This window comes from Geotrypetes seraphini, chromosome 1 (assembly GCF_902459505.1).
Source record: "Geotrypetes seraphini chromosome 1, aGeoSer1.1, whole genome shotgun sequence".
NCBI classification, from domain to species: domain Eukaryota; kingdom Metazoa; phylum Chordata; class Amphibia; order Gymnophiona; family Dermophiidae; genus Geotrypetes; species Geotrypetes seraphini.
This window is the reverse complement of record NC_047084.1, coordinates 175,435,040-175,449,846: the sequence shown is the minus strand read 5'-3', so window position 1 is coordinate 175,449,846 and position 14,807 is coordinate 175,435,040. Positions and strand designations below refer to the sequence as shown.

Below are 14,807 nucleotides of genomic sequence, written 5' to 3'. Positions count from 1 at the left end.
TCATGGGCAGAGAGTGAGCATTCCCATTACATTACATTACATTAGTGATTTCTATTCCAATACCTTGCGGTTCAAGGCAGATTACATAAAGGTTTTCAAGAGGTTATAAGAATTGTAACATAGCATAAGAGATGTCATAAGAGTTACATAAGAAATTACCAAAGAGTTGTCGAGATTTTAAGGTGATAAATGAAGGTAATTAGAAGCATATTATAATTTGTTGGGTAATTAGAAGCATATTAGAGTATATTAAGGGCACAGAGTGGGTAGGTGGGGTTTGGGTAGGAACTGGTCATATTAAATAGGTTTTATGTATTTTTTGAAGAGTAGGGTTTTAGTTTCTTTCTTGAAGGTTTTGTAGTCTGTGGTCAATGACAATAGAATGGTGATTTGTCTATCCAGTTTAGCTGCTTTTGTGGCTATTAGGTTGTCATATAGTTTTTTTCGTTTAACATTTTTGGATGGTGGGTGTGTGAATAGTGAGTGGGTTCTCCTGTGTCTGGTTGAGGAGGATTGAGTTAGTCTGTTATTCCAGTAGGTTGGGCTTTCTCCATTAATAGCCTTGAATAGTAGACAGTAGAATTTGAAGTGTACTCTTGCTTGTATTGGGAGTCAGTGTGAGTCATATTTTTTCAATGAGTAGATGAGTCTTAGGGCTTTATTTTGTATTGTTTGTAATTGTTTTATCATGGCTGCTGGGCATAGGAGGTATAGTATGTTGCAGTAGTCTATTAATCCAAGATTAAGAGATTGTACCAAAAGTTGGAATTGTTTCTTGTCGAAGAATTTTCAGATTTGTCTTAGTTTTCTCATGGTCATGAATGTTATCCAGCTAGTGTATTTGCGGCAATAGTTAAGAAAGCAAATAGAATGATAGGAATTATCAGGAAGGGAATGGAAAAAAAAAAAGATGAAAATGTTATGCCCTTGTATCCCTTAATGGTACTGCTGCACCTCGAATACTGTGTGCAATTCTGGTCACTTTAGCTCAAAAAATATATAGCAGAATCAGAAAAAGTACAGAGAAGGGTGACAAAAATGATAAAAGGGATGGGATGAATTCCCTATGAGGAAAAGCTAAAGCGGTTAGGGCTCTTCAACTTGGAGAAGAGATGGCTCAGGGGTAATATGATAGAGGTCTATGAAATACTAATTGGAGTGGAAAGGGTAAATGTGAATCACTTGTTTATTCTTTTCAAAAATACTAGGACCAGGGGGTGATGAAGCTTTTAAGTAGTAAATTTAAAACAAACCAGAGAAAATATTTCTTCACACAATATGTAATTAAACTCAGGAATTCGTTAGCAGACAATGTGGTGAACTCAGTTAGCTTAGCAGAGTTTAAAAAAGGTTTGGATAATTTCCTAAAAGAGAAGTCCAAAGGCCATTATTGAGATGGCTTGGGGAAATCCATTGCTTATTCTTAGGATAAGCAGCATAAAATCTGTTTTACTATTTGGAATCTTGCTAGGTACTTGGGACCTGGGTTGGCCACGGTTGGAAACAGGATACTGGGCTTGACAGACTTTTGGTCTGCTCTAGTATGGCAAATCTTATATTCTTACGCAATAACCACAAACTACTGGATAACAGAAGGTTAACACGGGAGTACTTACCCCCCTAAATTCTATATATGGTGCTCGAAATTGTGTGCACAAATTTGGGCATGTGCCCAATTTGTACAAATGTCTGACTTGAGTAACGAGCCAATTAACACCAATAATTGGGTACTAACAATCATTTATTGGCACTAATTGGCAACTATTTGGATTTTGTTAAGCCCTATTGTATAAAGATATTCATATAAATCTTTTAGCGCACAACTGAAAATGTAGTGTGGCCATGGGAGGAACATGGGATGGTCAGAGGTGTTCATTAAAGATGCGCACACTATTATTGTTCTGCCCCCATATGCATGCAAGCAGGTTGCTCGTTGTTTGTACATATTTAGCATTGCCTGTACCTTTAAAAAATGAGATTGCATTCTTGGACTGCAAATTTGTGTAATCCTGTAGTCTTTTGTAATAGGCTCCTTCAGAGCACATGTTACAGCTCCCCGTGGTTTATGGAACGTTTCCTATTGGTTGCTTGCTCTCCAAGCATGCTGGATAACCCCTCCCCCCCCAGTGGTATAGTGAGGGTGAGCGGCGTCCGGGGACCCCTCCCCACCCTCTTCCCCGCCATACGCACATGCCACTTCCCCATACCTTTATAACTTTGGCGTGAGCAGCCACCAACCTACTGCCCGCGTCGGCTTCAGCGCTCTCTTTGATGTCACTTCCTAGGCACGGGTCCCAGAAGTGATGTCAGAGAGAGCGCCGAAGGCGACGCGGGCAAGTTGATGGCTACTCATACCAAAGTTTAAAAGGTACGGGGGAAGGAACGGGTTTCGCACATGGCAGGGGGAGGAATGTAAAGGGGGCAGAGAGGAGAAGCGGTGCTGGCGCCCTGAGCAAGATGGCACCCGGGGTGGACCTCCTCCCTCGTTCCCTTACTATGCCACTGCCCCCCCCTCTCTCTTTCCTCAGGGTTGTAGCAAAAGCAGTTCGCTGAACTAACAGTAAATGTCTTCAAGACCACTGTAATTCATCAAATCTTTTCACCCTATCCTATTCTACAACATCCTCTTATAGTGCAGGCAGTCCCCGAGTTACAGATGCCCAACTTAAGTACGACTTGTAGTTAAGACTGCGGTGGCGGCTTCATTTGATTTCACTGAGCAATATTTCCAGTGGCATAGACTCTTACACTTCTCCTGCAGCAGATTCAGGAGTGATGTATGGCCACATTAAGAACAATGTGTACCTTTGTTGAAAGTTTAATTTCTAATACTGATTTTACTTTTGGAGGATGATGTATCATATATATAAATGCCATTTGCCTGTTCCTAGATAGTAGACAGATAAATTTGATTTGATGTTTTAGTTTAAAACACTGGCGATCAGCGATAATGTGGACTAGGATATGGTTGATTGATTTCCTTATGTTATTTTGTTGTTCCTTATATGGAAATTGCATTTGCATTTTTTGTATTCATTCATGAATGTTTGTTACTAAGGTATTGTAATGAATAATCAAATAAATAAAGAATTAAAAAAAAAAAAAAAGAACAATGTGTGGTTCTGCATGCTGTACCTTAGAGAGAACACTAGTAGGGACAGTTGACCCTTTTGTCAGCTAGCAGCAGAGGTTGGCAGCAAGAATCTGAAAATCTATAACTTCTGAGTTACGTACAAATCCGACTTAAGAACAGCTTTAAAGACGTAACTCATTCTTAACCTGGGGACCACTTGTACTGCGCTCTATCTTACCACGCATTAGCACTCAGTATGTTCTAAAATATTCTCTCAGACCCTTGAAGCCAAGAAGCACTGATTTAGAGTGGACTCTTGATAGCAGAGGCTACAATTCTTTCCAAGCAATTGAACTGTAAGTCATTTTCTCCTTGTTTTGAATTACTCCATTAAAGAAAACAACAATTTATTATTTCTATAGTGCTGCCGGGCACAAGCAGCGCTGAACATTGTAAATGCAAGAGACGGTCCCTTCTCAGAAGAGCTTAGAATCTAATTATGACAGACACACAGAGGCGGCTAAAGGGTGGTAGAGGACTATTAAGATGACAAGACATATGTGTTGGTTAAAATTGGTTAAGACTTGAGAGTCTGTTTTGGTGATGTTATATGCTTACAGTACTAGGTTTACATTGAATGCTAATCACTCGAGGGCCCATGCTCAAAAAATTTACAGTATAATTTTTTTTTACTGCAAATTCAGCACTCAAAAATCAACATAGCATGCTCAGAATAATGAGCATGCAAATTCATGCTGCAGCAGTAAATTGCTACTTATTATTCGGTGCTGTCAGTGCCTGAGTGATGATAGGCTCAGGCACTGACAGGAAAGTCGACATTTAAAAAACAAAATCAGTTAGGCAATAGGGCAGCCTGTAGAGTCTATGTTAGGTTTTCATACAAAAAAGTGCTTTAGTCTAGATCCGTATTTTAGGTTGCATTTCCGGACTTAACATTAGATTAAGGCACAAATAGCTGTTGAGGAAAGTCTCTGTTTGGTGTTAATTCCCTCCCGCCCACCCCAAGGCGGAACTTTTTGATTTGTAGGTTCTTTAGCCAACCAGGAACAGGGCTTAGCACATTCAAAAGTCCCACGTTAGACAATGCTTGAGCCCAGATTTTACTGCATCTTAGTGGAAGAGCCCCATAATAAACTTAGAAACACAGAAACATGATGGCAAAGATCAAATTACCCATCCAGTCTGCCCATAAATACAGAGAACTTCTGAGTACCATTCATAGACAGAAGTGCAAAATTTTATCCACAACTACATTATACACATTTCTTATTCATCCAGGTACAACTCTGCATAGGCTACTCTACTCTACCTATGACTTATCTTCATTTTCTACCAACTAACAATCTACGGTGCTTATTCCAGACAGAAGAATGAAATTAAAAGCGAAAAGGTATAACCTGAGATTCCAACCTTGAGAAGGTGTTCCTGGCATAGTGCATTATGCTGTCAAAGTCATATGATTCCCCTAAAGAATTCACTTCTCCGGGCTCCATCTTCAGAAAGTTGTATTCCTGACCTGTAATGTTGTATAAGACAAGATTTTGATAACCATATCACTGTAAGTTTCAAAAGAATTCTTCCTTCTTCTTTGTTCTTTAAAAAGGACTAATGGAATAAGTAGGCAAGATAAAGTGGCTATTAATATTATGTAGGTTCCACATGCAATTGACTTATGCTTTATAAGAGGGAAAGACCTCAGAAGCCTGCACCATGCGCAGAAAAATCAATTCTAGCAATGGTTTGTTCAGCAGGACAGGTTTTCTATCATAGGTCATAAAACCCTCACAGCCAACCGATTGACAAAACTTATTTTCGCTAGTGTATTTACACCCAACTCTTTCAATCGGTGAAGAAGATTCTTTCACCGATTGAAAGAGTTGGGTGTAAATACACTAGCGAAAATAAGTTTTGTCAATCGGTTGGCTGTGAGGGTTTTATGACCTATGATAGAAAACCTGTCCTGCTGAACAAACCATTGCTAGAATTGATTTTTCTGCGCATGGTGCAGGCTTCTGAGGTCTTTCCCTCTTATAAAGCATAAGTCAATTGCATGTGGAACCTGTATCATTGTTTGTGTTTTGGAGGAGGTTCTTATCCATTGTTTTGTTTGGAGTATTAATATTATGTGAAAATTGGGAGGGCAATTTTCAGTCCCCTCACTGAAAACACAGAACAACAAGTAAAGTAGTTTTCAAAGACATTCTATAGAATGTCCTTTAAAAATGGCTTAGCCAGTGGAAGATTGCCCCCCTTCCCCACCCCCACCCCTGGTACACCACGGCCATTATCTAAGGAAATACTATTTATTCAGGACTTTCATGTTTTAGCCTGGTAATTTAATCATGTTTTAAGCTAAGACATAGTTGGATAAGAAAGAAGCAAGGAAGTATATGAGGCAGTGATGGGTAGGGGGAGCTGATTTTCTATGCAGAAACGGCTTTGATGATTGTAATGCTATTTGTTTGCTTATCTTGAACTGTATAATTTAATGGGTTGGGCCCATGTGCCTAAGGCCCCGCCCACAGGAGGGGCCTAAGACTCCCGGGGCTATTCTAATTGGCCCGGGCACCTTAAGCCCCACCTGTGGGCAGGGTTTCAGCCGCCTGGGCCAATCCGGCCCCATAAAGAGCCGGCTGGCCTGCCGGACGGGCGGGCTTGGCACCCGACCGTCCGGCCAACATTTCAAAGGTATGGGGGATGGGATTGAGGGTGTGGGGCGGGGGGTTGGCGGGGGGTCGGCGGGGGGCCGATCGGGGGTTCGGGGGGGGCAGTCGTTGGGGGGGTTGTGTCAAGGGCAGGAGGGCCTGGAATCCCTCCTGCCCTTATTGTAGTGGGTAGTGGGGGCTAGGGGGTCCACCTGGGCAGGAGGAGTTGGGCTCCCTCCTGCCCCGATATCATCGGGGGGGGGGGGTCGGTGCCGTGGAGCAAGAGGGCTTGGGCTCCTCCTTGCCCCGATATCGTCGGGGGGTGCCGCGGGTGCCCGGGGCAGGAGGGCTTGGGTTCCCTCCTGCCCGACCATAATCGGGGGGGGGGGGTTAGCGATTGCGGGGCAGGAGGGCTTGGGCTCCCTCTTGCCCCGATGTTGTCGTGGGGGGGGAGTTGGGGTGGTTTTTGTAACCGGTGTTGTTTTTGACAGACACCGGTTACAGAATCCAGCTTTTAGGCGAAGGACTGGCTCCTCCTTCGCCGAAAAGCCCTTGTGTTGGACATTTGGGGCTTAGGCGTTTTTTTGGTTCATTATGGGGTATAAGTGTAGACGTCGTGGGGGTATAAGTGTAGACGTAGTGGTGGTCTGGGCGTTTAAACAGCTGAATGTAGAGGCAGGTCATAATAAAAAAAAACCTCCATTTGGACGTTTTTTTTTATTATGGACCTTTTCCCTGCTTCTACTTTCAACGTTTAAGGCCTTAGGCCAAAAGGGGACTTAGACGGTTTTTTTTTTATTATGCTCCTCTATGTCTTTATACGGTAGAATGTGGAAAGATAGAAGCAGTAGAAGTACTGGGAACAGCAGCATCAGGTTTGGGCCAAGCAGGAAGGAAAAAAAAAGCAGAGGGAGAATTTTAAAAAGCAGCGGCATCTAAATAAGGACAAGAGGAAAATACATTGTGCCATGGGGGTTGAGGAGGAAGAGTATAAAGTGAGAGCGCTGGATTAACATGGGTAGATACGAAATAGCAGCACTACCAGATAGAAAAAAAGGAAGACGAAAAGACAGAAAAGGCACTGCAAATGGCACAGAAAAGCCCTTAATATCATATAGACTCTTCAGCGCTTAGACTTTGGTTGCATTGTGCACAATCAATAATTCCCCTGGCATTTGAAAATTCTGATGTCATTAGCCTAAGTAGAGTTTCAATAAAGTAAAAGAATATGCAACCAGAGAGCTATATTGACAGGGGTACCAATGAACACTATGCAAATATAATATTGATTTTTGTTGCAGTTAACATCAATATTTATTGACTGAAAAGGTAAATGTTGACAGAGACAAAATACAGGTCCATACTTCCCTCAGAGGACTATAAATCTTCATGTTCACTGGAAGAAGTGCCAGTATTATTAAATATAATTGTTAAAATGACTTTAAAAAAAACACAAGAGAAAGTTTCTGGAAGCAGTTAATTTGTCTGAATAAGTTTCTTTTATATTTATTTATTTATTTATTAAAAAAAAAAAATAAATATATATATAAATGGTGCAGTCTATTATTGTCTGTTCCTGGAACAGAGTTAGATCTGCATTGTCAGCAGTTCTTACAGCCAATAAAACGATTTGACTTCTCAGGAAGCAATGTCAAGGCACAATTTGTGCACATCAATCCATTTGGTTAAATACATCTAAATGATGTATTTTAAAACACTCAAACAAGAGAACCCATAACTAGCAGAAAACAAAAAGTTCTTTACGACTGTAACAAGATTTACTATTTCTCCAGGAAAATACTGAGTTTGGCTGTGCCTGAGCTACAATTTACCCCTTCTGTCTCACAGTTTGCAGTGTCAGTAGTACGGTGAGCATTAGCAGTAAGTACATTTGAAACACTGAGATGATCATACACCGCATGCCTTGGCTTCGGAGTGAGGTTCATTATGCTCTGATAACCCAGTGGAGACATTGCCCTACAGAGAAGTCAATACTGCACTTGAAAACGCCATAGGTCTTTGGCAGGAAGTAATGACAACATTTTTGTGACATTTTGATTGTTTTTATTACAAAGAGAAAATATAATTTAGTATTTCAAAGTCCTGATCAGGATATAGGTAGATTTTGGGGGCGGTGGGAGTCCAGGCTAGTTAAAAGTATTCCTTAAAAGACACAGAAATCAGAAGCACATAGAGGAGGGATTCTATAAATAGTGCCCTAAGTTAGGTGTTGGGAAGATCTGTGCTAAACTAGCATTCTGCAAAGGACACTGCACAGAATAACTGCTTAGCCTATTGGATCTTGGGCCAAATTCCATAAAAGGTGTAGAAAGAGTGGGAGGCACCCGGGGTGGTGGTGCCTCCCCCCCCTTTCCACACACACCGTCGCCATGCGCATGTGCCCTTTCCCTTTCCCCAAACCTCTTTTACTTTGCCGGCACATGCAGCATCTCCAAACTGCTGCCCACACCGGCCTTGGTTCTCCCTCTGATGTCACTTCCTGGTTCCACAATCTGAAAGTAACTTCAGAGGGAGAGCCAAGGCCAGCACAAGCGGCATAGATCATGAAGGGCGTAGAGAAAGTGGAGAGGGACAGATTGTTCAAACTTTCGAAGACTACAAGAACGAGAGGGCATTCGGAAAAATTAAAAGGGGACAGATTCAAAACCAATGCTAGGAAGTTCTTCTTCACCCAGAGGGTGGTGGACACCTGGAATGCGCTTCCAGAGGGCATGATAGGACAGAGTACGATTTTGAGGTTCAAGAAGGGATTGGATGATTTCCTGAAGGAAAAGGGGATAGATAGAGGATTACTATACAAGTCCTGGACTAAACTAAACTAAACTAAACCTTAGGTTTGTATACCGCACCATCTCCATAGTCGTGGAGCTCGGCACGGTTTACAGGAATTGTAGTGAGAAAGAAACTCCAAGGAAAGGGCTAGATGAAGATCGGAGGAAAGAAGAATGTTAGAGGGCTAGGATGTCAGATGAGGAGGGAGTGTTAGATTTTTGAGAAAAACCAGGTTTTCAGATGTTTACAGAAGGGTTGGAGAGCACTCAGGTTCTGAAGAGGGGAGGTAAGGTTGTTCCAGAGCTCGGTGAATCTGAAGGGGAGGGAAGTCCCCAGTTTTCCTGGGTGGGAAATGCCTTTTAATGAGGGGAAGGATAATTTCGATTTTTGGGTAGGTCTGGTGGTATTAAGATTTGAGGAGTTCCAAGAAAGTGGAATTAATGGAGGAAGGATGCCGTGGAGGATCTTGAAAGTTAGGCAGATGCATTTGAAGTGGACTCTGGAAATTATCGGAAGCCAGTGAAGCTTGAAAAGGAGCAGTGAGACGTGATCAAATTTACTTTTTGCAAAGATAAGCTTGGCCGCGGCATTTTGAATCCGTTGGAGTCTGTGAAGGTTTTTCTTTGTTAGACTTATGAAGATAGAATTGCAATAGTCCAGTCTGGAGAGGATGATGGATTGGACGAGAACGGCAAAATGTTTTTGATGGAAACAGGATCTTACTTTCCTCAGCATGTGTAGGCTGAAATAGCATTTTTTTACCAGGGAGTTGAGGTGGTCATTGAAGGACAATGTAGAATCAATGATGACGCCCAGGACCTTGCTGGAGAATTCGAGCTGCAGAGTAGAGCCAGAGGACAGTGGGATTGAGGTGGGTAGCTGAACTAATTTTGGGCCAAGCCAAAGTAGTTTTGTCTTGGATTCATTCAATTTCATTTGGATGGTGTGGGCCAAAGATTGGAGGTTCGAGATACAAGAGGATATGTTCTCTGAGAGATTAGTGAGGTTCGAGTCGGTCTCGAGAAGGACAAGGATGTCATCAGCATAGGTATAAATTGTTTCAAGGGGGGATAGATGGAGGAGTTTTAGAGAGGACATATAAATGTTGAAAAGGATAGGAGATAAAGGTGAACCTTGCGGGACTCCACAGATTGATATCCAGGGGGAGGATGAGGTGCCATTCATGTTGACAATGTAGGATCGGGAACGAAGGAATTTTGAGAACCATTCAATGTAGAGGTGATGCCAATTTCGGAGAGTTGGTAAATTAGAATATCATGGTGAACAACATCGAAAGCGGCAGAAAGATCGAATTGCAGGAGGACGGCGAACTTGTTGCGGGAGTGAAGTTGTTGAACCTTGGAAATTAGGGAGGTCAATAGGGATTCGGTGCTGAAGTTGGGGCGAAAGCCATATTGGTAAGGTAGGAGAATGGAGAATTTCTCTAGATAGGATGAGAGTTGGGTCGATATGATGGACTCGAGCATCTTGGTTAGGAGAGGGATATTTGCTATTGGGCGATAGCTGGATGGTGTGGAAGGGTCGAGGTCGGGTTTTTTCAATAGAGGGGTTAAGGCGATATGGCCCATTTCTAGGGAGAAAAGGCCCGAATGTAGGGCGGAGTTTAGGAGTTTGGTAATGGAAGAGATGGCCTGAGTGGGTATTTCCTCGTAGAGGTAGGAGGGGAAAGGGTCTAAAGAACAATGGACCTGATGGGCCGCCGCGTGAGCGGACTGCTGGGCATGATGGACCTCTGGTCTGACCCAGCAGAGGCATTACTTATGTTCTTAAGAGGTTGAGGGCATGAGGGGGGGAGGGGGAGATAAGATGTGCAGGTGGTGGAGAAGGACTGGGGAGGCAGAATGGAGGAGAGGTGCTGGCAACCCCACCAAGACGGCGCCCAGGATGGTCTGCCCCCCCACCCCCTCTTACTATGCAATTGAGCCTCAGTTGTAAAAAATAATAATAATAATTGGGCAATAGGCACCTATCGCATGCCATTTATCGGTGCCTAATGCCTAAGTAGGCATTTCTATAGGCTGAGTATGACTTAGGTGCCAGTAGGCACGATTCTCCAAAAACAGATGCCCGAAACATAGGTCTTTAAAACCATCAACTACATTTCCGGCATTTAAGTTTTTCCACAGGTACCGCTAGGCGCGATTCTGTAAATGGTGCGTAAACATGATTTACGAGCAGGCGGCACCATTTTTCTAGGCACCATCTAATTTAGGCAGCGGTTACAGAATCTGGGCACTTGTGCCTAACTTTGGGCATGGCACTTATACCTGCAAAAGCCTGGTGTAAATGCTGATGCACGACTAATGGCAGATGGGTGTGAAAATGATCATATTTTATAATATACTGCATCTAATTTCTGGGGTCGCCCCCTGACTTGGCTATGTCCTCTTTTGAGTTACATGCATTAAAATTTAAACACAATGTTATAGAATAGTGCGCATGGCAGATCCACACGTAAACCCAAATGAGTGCCAATTAACACCAATTAGTTTGCATACAGATCTGGGATCTGCACCCAGATTTGAGCATCTTATATAGAATCTACAGGATAATTGAGTTCTCTTAATAAGTGGCATTGTTTGAAGGCTAATAATTCATTTCTAAGGCTCTCACCTGGCTGGATGTTTTCTCTAATGATGGTCACATGATCATCTCTGTCTGGTCGTGTGTGTTCATGCCAAAAACCTATCACGTGCCCCAGTTCATGCACAACAATCCCAAATTTGTCACAATTTTTGCCAATAGATATAGCCTGAGGCCCGTTGCCTCTGCGACCCACATAGGAACAGCATCTGTGATTAAAGAAAGAACAAAGATAAAGCGACTTGCGAAACATGCACCTGAGAAAAGATATTAAAAAAATCAGAAAGCATGGCAGTTTAATATGCTCTGCTTTATGGCACAAACAGAACTACGGTAAGTGAAATCAAAAGTTTAATATGAAATGTCATCTCAGAAGCCTAAGGTATTTCATATTTAATGTGAAATTGCAATATTTTATAACACCCTAAGGTTATTCATTTCAGGTTAAATCTATCTGTACCACAATTCAGTTAGCATATTACTTGAAAAACTATTACTTTGTTTAAAATTGATATGGAAACAAACAAAGCAATCATAAGTTACCAAACTGGTTGCACATATAAAGCACCCACACTCACACACCATTTGCTTGCGTAAATAAGCATATCAACAGCTCTTTTGAGGATAAGTGTACATTTATTTATTTATTTATTTATTTATTCAATTTTTTAGCCCGTCCTCCCAAAGGAGCCCAGAAAGTACATCCATAATAAGCCAGACAGAGCAGGGATGATATAGTTTACATAAATTACAATATAGACATGACAATAATTTACAATATAGACATGACAATAAAACATATGCACTAAGTAGCATCCGGTGAGATTAGGTGGCGTAGGTGCGTTGACTGGGTGGCATTTCAGGGTGAATGACTTTAAGGCTCTGGGTTAGTAAAGAGGAAGGTTTTCACGGCCTTTCCTGAAATTCTAGAGTCCATCTAGTGATCTGAGAGATGGAGGGATTGTGTGCCAAAGTCTGGGTATGAAATATAAGTATGAGCGTTTGCGGGCAGTTTTAGTTTTGAGGAGGCGGCCAGAAGGTATGGTCAGTCGTTTTTCTCCTTGGGACCTCAGTGGTCGCTTTGGGAAGTAGATTTGTCTTTTAGTTTTCATGTAGTACGGAATCGTTTCATGGAAGGTTTTGAAAGCGAGGACCAGGGCCTTATGTAATTAAGTGGCAGCATAGTGATTAAGTGCTACTCTGTAGTGGTGCATAAAAAGCGCAGTGGCTAGAGCCATAGCCTCAGCAGCCTAAGGTTGGGGGCTCGAATCCCACGCTGCTCCTTGTGACCCTGGACAAGTCACTCAATCCTCCATTGCCCCAGGTACATTAGGTAGAGTGTGAGTCCACTGGGAAAGACAGGGAAAAATGCTTGAGTACTTGAATGTAAAAACCACGTGGCTATAATTGGCATATAAAAATTTTTTCAAAAATTTTAAAAATACAGCCTAGAAATAGCGCTAAAAATTGAGAGTAGAAATTTGGGCCAATTAGTGCTAATTGGCAACAATTAAAATTTACATGCACATTTTTAAGTGTCAGGATCCACGCAAAAAATTTACATACATTTCTGGGCTTTGACATCACTAGGCAATACTAGGTGCCATAGACCTAGGTACCAGTCTAGGAGACCGCCTAATGTTACCTAATTTTTTATTTTGATTAGGTTTTAATTGTTTTTAATGGCACAATCAATTATCGTGTCATTTAGAACCAATTAAAACCCTTAAGTTAGTCGCTGGTAGGCACAATTTAGGCACCTGCCGGTGATTAACCTTCGGTGGCTTTTTGAGAATCTGGGACTCTGTTTCTTATTATTTTACATGTCATGTCACTTATGAATCTATATATTGGTTCCCTTATCACTTCACTCCGTTTTTGGTTTAACATAAGTCACTGATTTACATTCAATGCTAATTTATATTCGTATGGATTGTTTATATGTAATTTTGATATAGTTTTACATGTAAGCATTTTTATTGCATTTGTATCAATGTTCATGCATTTGATTATTATTTCATTTACTTTTTGTGTGTGTAGACCCCCTGACGCAGGTGCAGTGTATGAAAACAAGGGTCCATTTTGGATCAATCCAATAAAGTCCCAGAGCAGACAGATTGTAACGATTGAAAATTATCCTTGTCAACTGCTAAGCAAGTTGTAAATAGGCATGACAAACACTGTTTGCAATGTCTATCTACATATGCCAGAAGCCTATGAAACAAGATGGAAAAGTCAAAATACATTGCACTAAATGAAAAGATAGATATAATAGGCATCTCTGAGACCTGGTGGAATGCAGTGATAGGGTGGATGAATTGGTGGAGGTTTAGTATTTCTTATTAAGGGGAGTTTTGAATCCAGTGATGTAGTAAGGGAGGGCAGGGGAGCGGACCACCCCAGACACTGTCTTCACAGGGGTGCCAGCTCCTCTCCTCCTCCCCACATACCTCTTGAAATGTTCAATGATGCAATCAGCATTTTCCACTTGCTGGTAACGCTGGCCTTGGCTCCCTTCTGATGTCACGTCCTGGTCCCATGACCAGAAAGTGACATCAGAAGGGAGCCAAAACCGGTATGAACAGCAAATGGATGATACTGCTTGTACCAGCGAACATTTAAAGAGGTATGGGGGGTGGGGGTGCTCAAGCAGCAGGGAAGAGTGGGGAGTGCCCAAGTACAGTATATGGATTCATATGGAGTAGCAATGCCAGGTTCCACCGCCCCGGTCGCTAAATTGTCTTGCTACACCACTGCTTGAATCAAATAGACTAGAAATTCTACAGAAGCTAAAATACATCTTGGAATCCCTATACATAGAAATTCCATGTGTAAAGGGGAAAAGGATAATGACAGGAGTGTATTACCATCCACCTTGCCAGGATGATCAGACAGATGCTGAAATGTAATCAGAAATTAGGGAGGCTAACAAACCGGGAAACACAATAATAATTGGTGACTGTTTTTACAAATTTAGTCAATGGGCTCCAAATTTTATTAAATACCTCGCTAAAACCCCTACATTCTGCGTTAATTCGTTCGTATCTATATGTAGTACACACATTCACCCACCAAAATGTATAATTAATTCTATCATGGTTTTTCCAATTACTTGTAATTAATTGAATGGCTATACCTGTTAGGATCATAAATAGATGACTCTTATATTTATCTAGAGTGGGTTTCACATGTAAAATTGTTCCACAAATTATAGCCTCATATGACATTGGAACATTTGAATCTAGTACTAAATTTATTTGTCCCCAAATTGACTTCTAATATATTAATATAAACGGACAAAAATACAACAGATGATCTAAAGTCCCTATACCAGTATGACAATGCCACCATCTATTAGACTTAGAACTATCTATTTTATTTAATCAAACTGGGGTCCAGAAAATCCTATGTAATAAAAATAACCATGTTTTCATCATATCTCTTCTTTTCTTTGGTTTATTTATCTTTACACATCCAGGGGGGTGGGGGGTTGGAAGGAGGGGAATAAATATTGATAGTGATATTTGGGTAACTTTATTCTTTATTTGTATTGTATATTAGGATATATTATAATATTATTATATCCAGGAAAATGAAATTATTGAATGATATTTATGTTACCTGTATAGATATTAGTGTAATATGTGGAATATCTTTTGAGCTTTCATTTG

General features: G+C 41.4%; 1 protein-coding gene across 1 annotated transcript in view; it reads right to left on the bottom strand.

Annotated features, from left to right (window-relative positions):
* Nucleotides 1-14,807, bottom strand: part of TLL1 (tolloid like 1) — a 414,583-nt gene that overhangs the window by 169,942 nt on the left and 229,834 nt on the right. Inside the window, 2 exon segments of the mRNA XM_033941915.1 lie at nucleotides 4,505-4,610; nucleotides 11,167-11,345. Of these exon segments, the coding sequence (XP_033797806.1) occupies nucleotides 4,505-4,610; nucleotides 11,167-11,345 (285 nt within the window).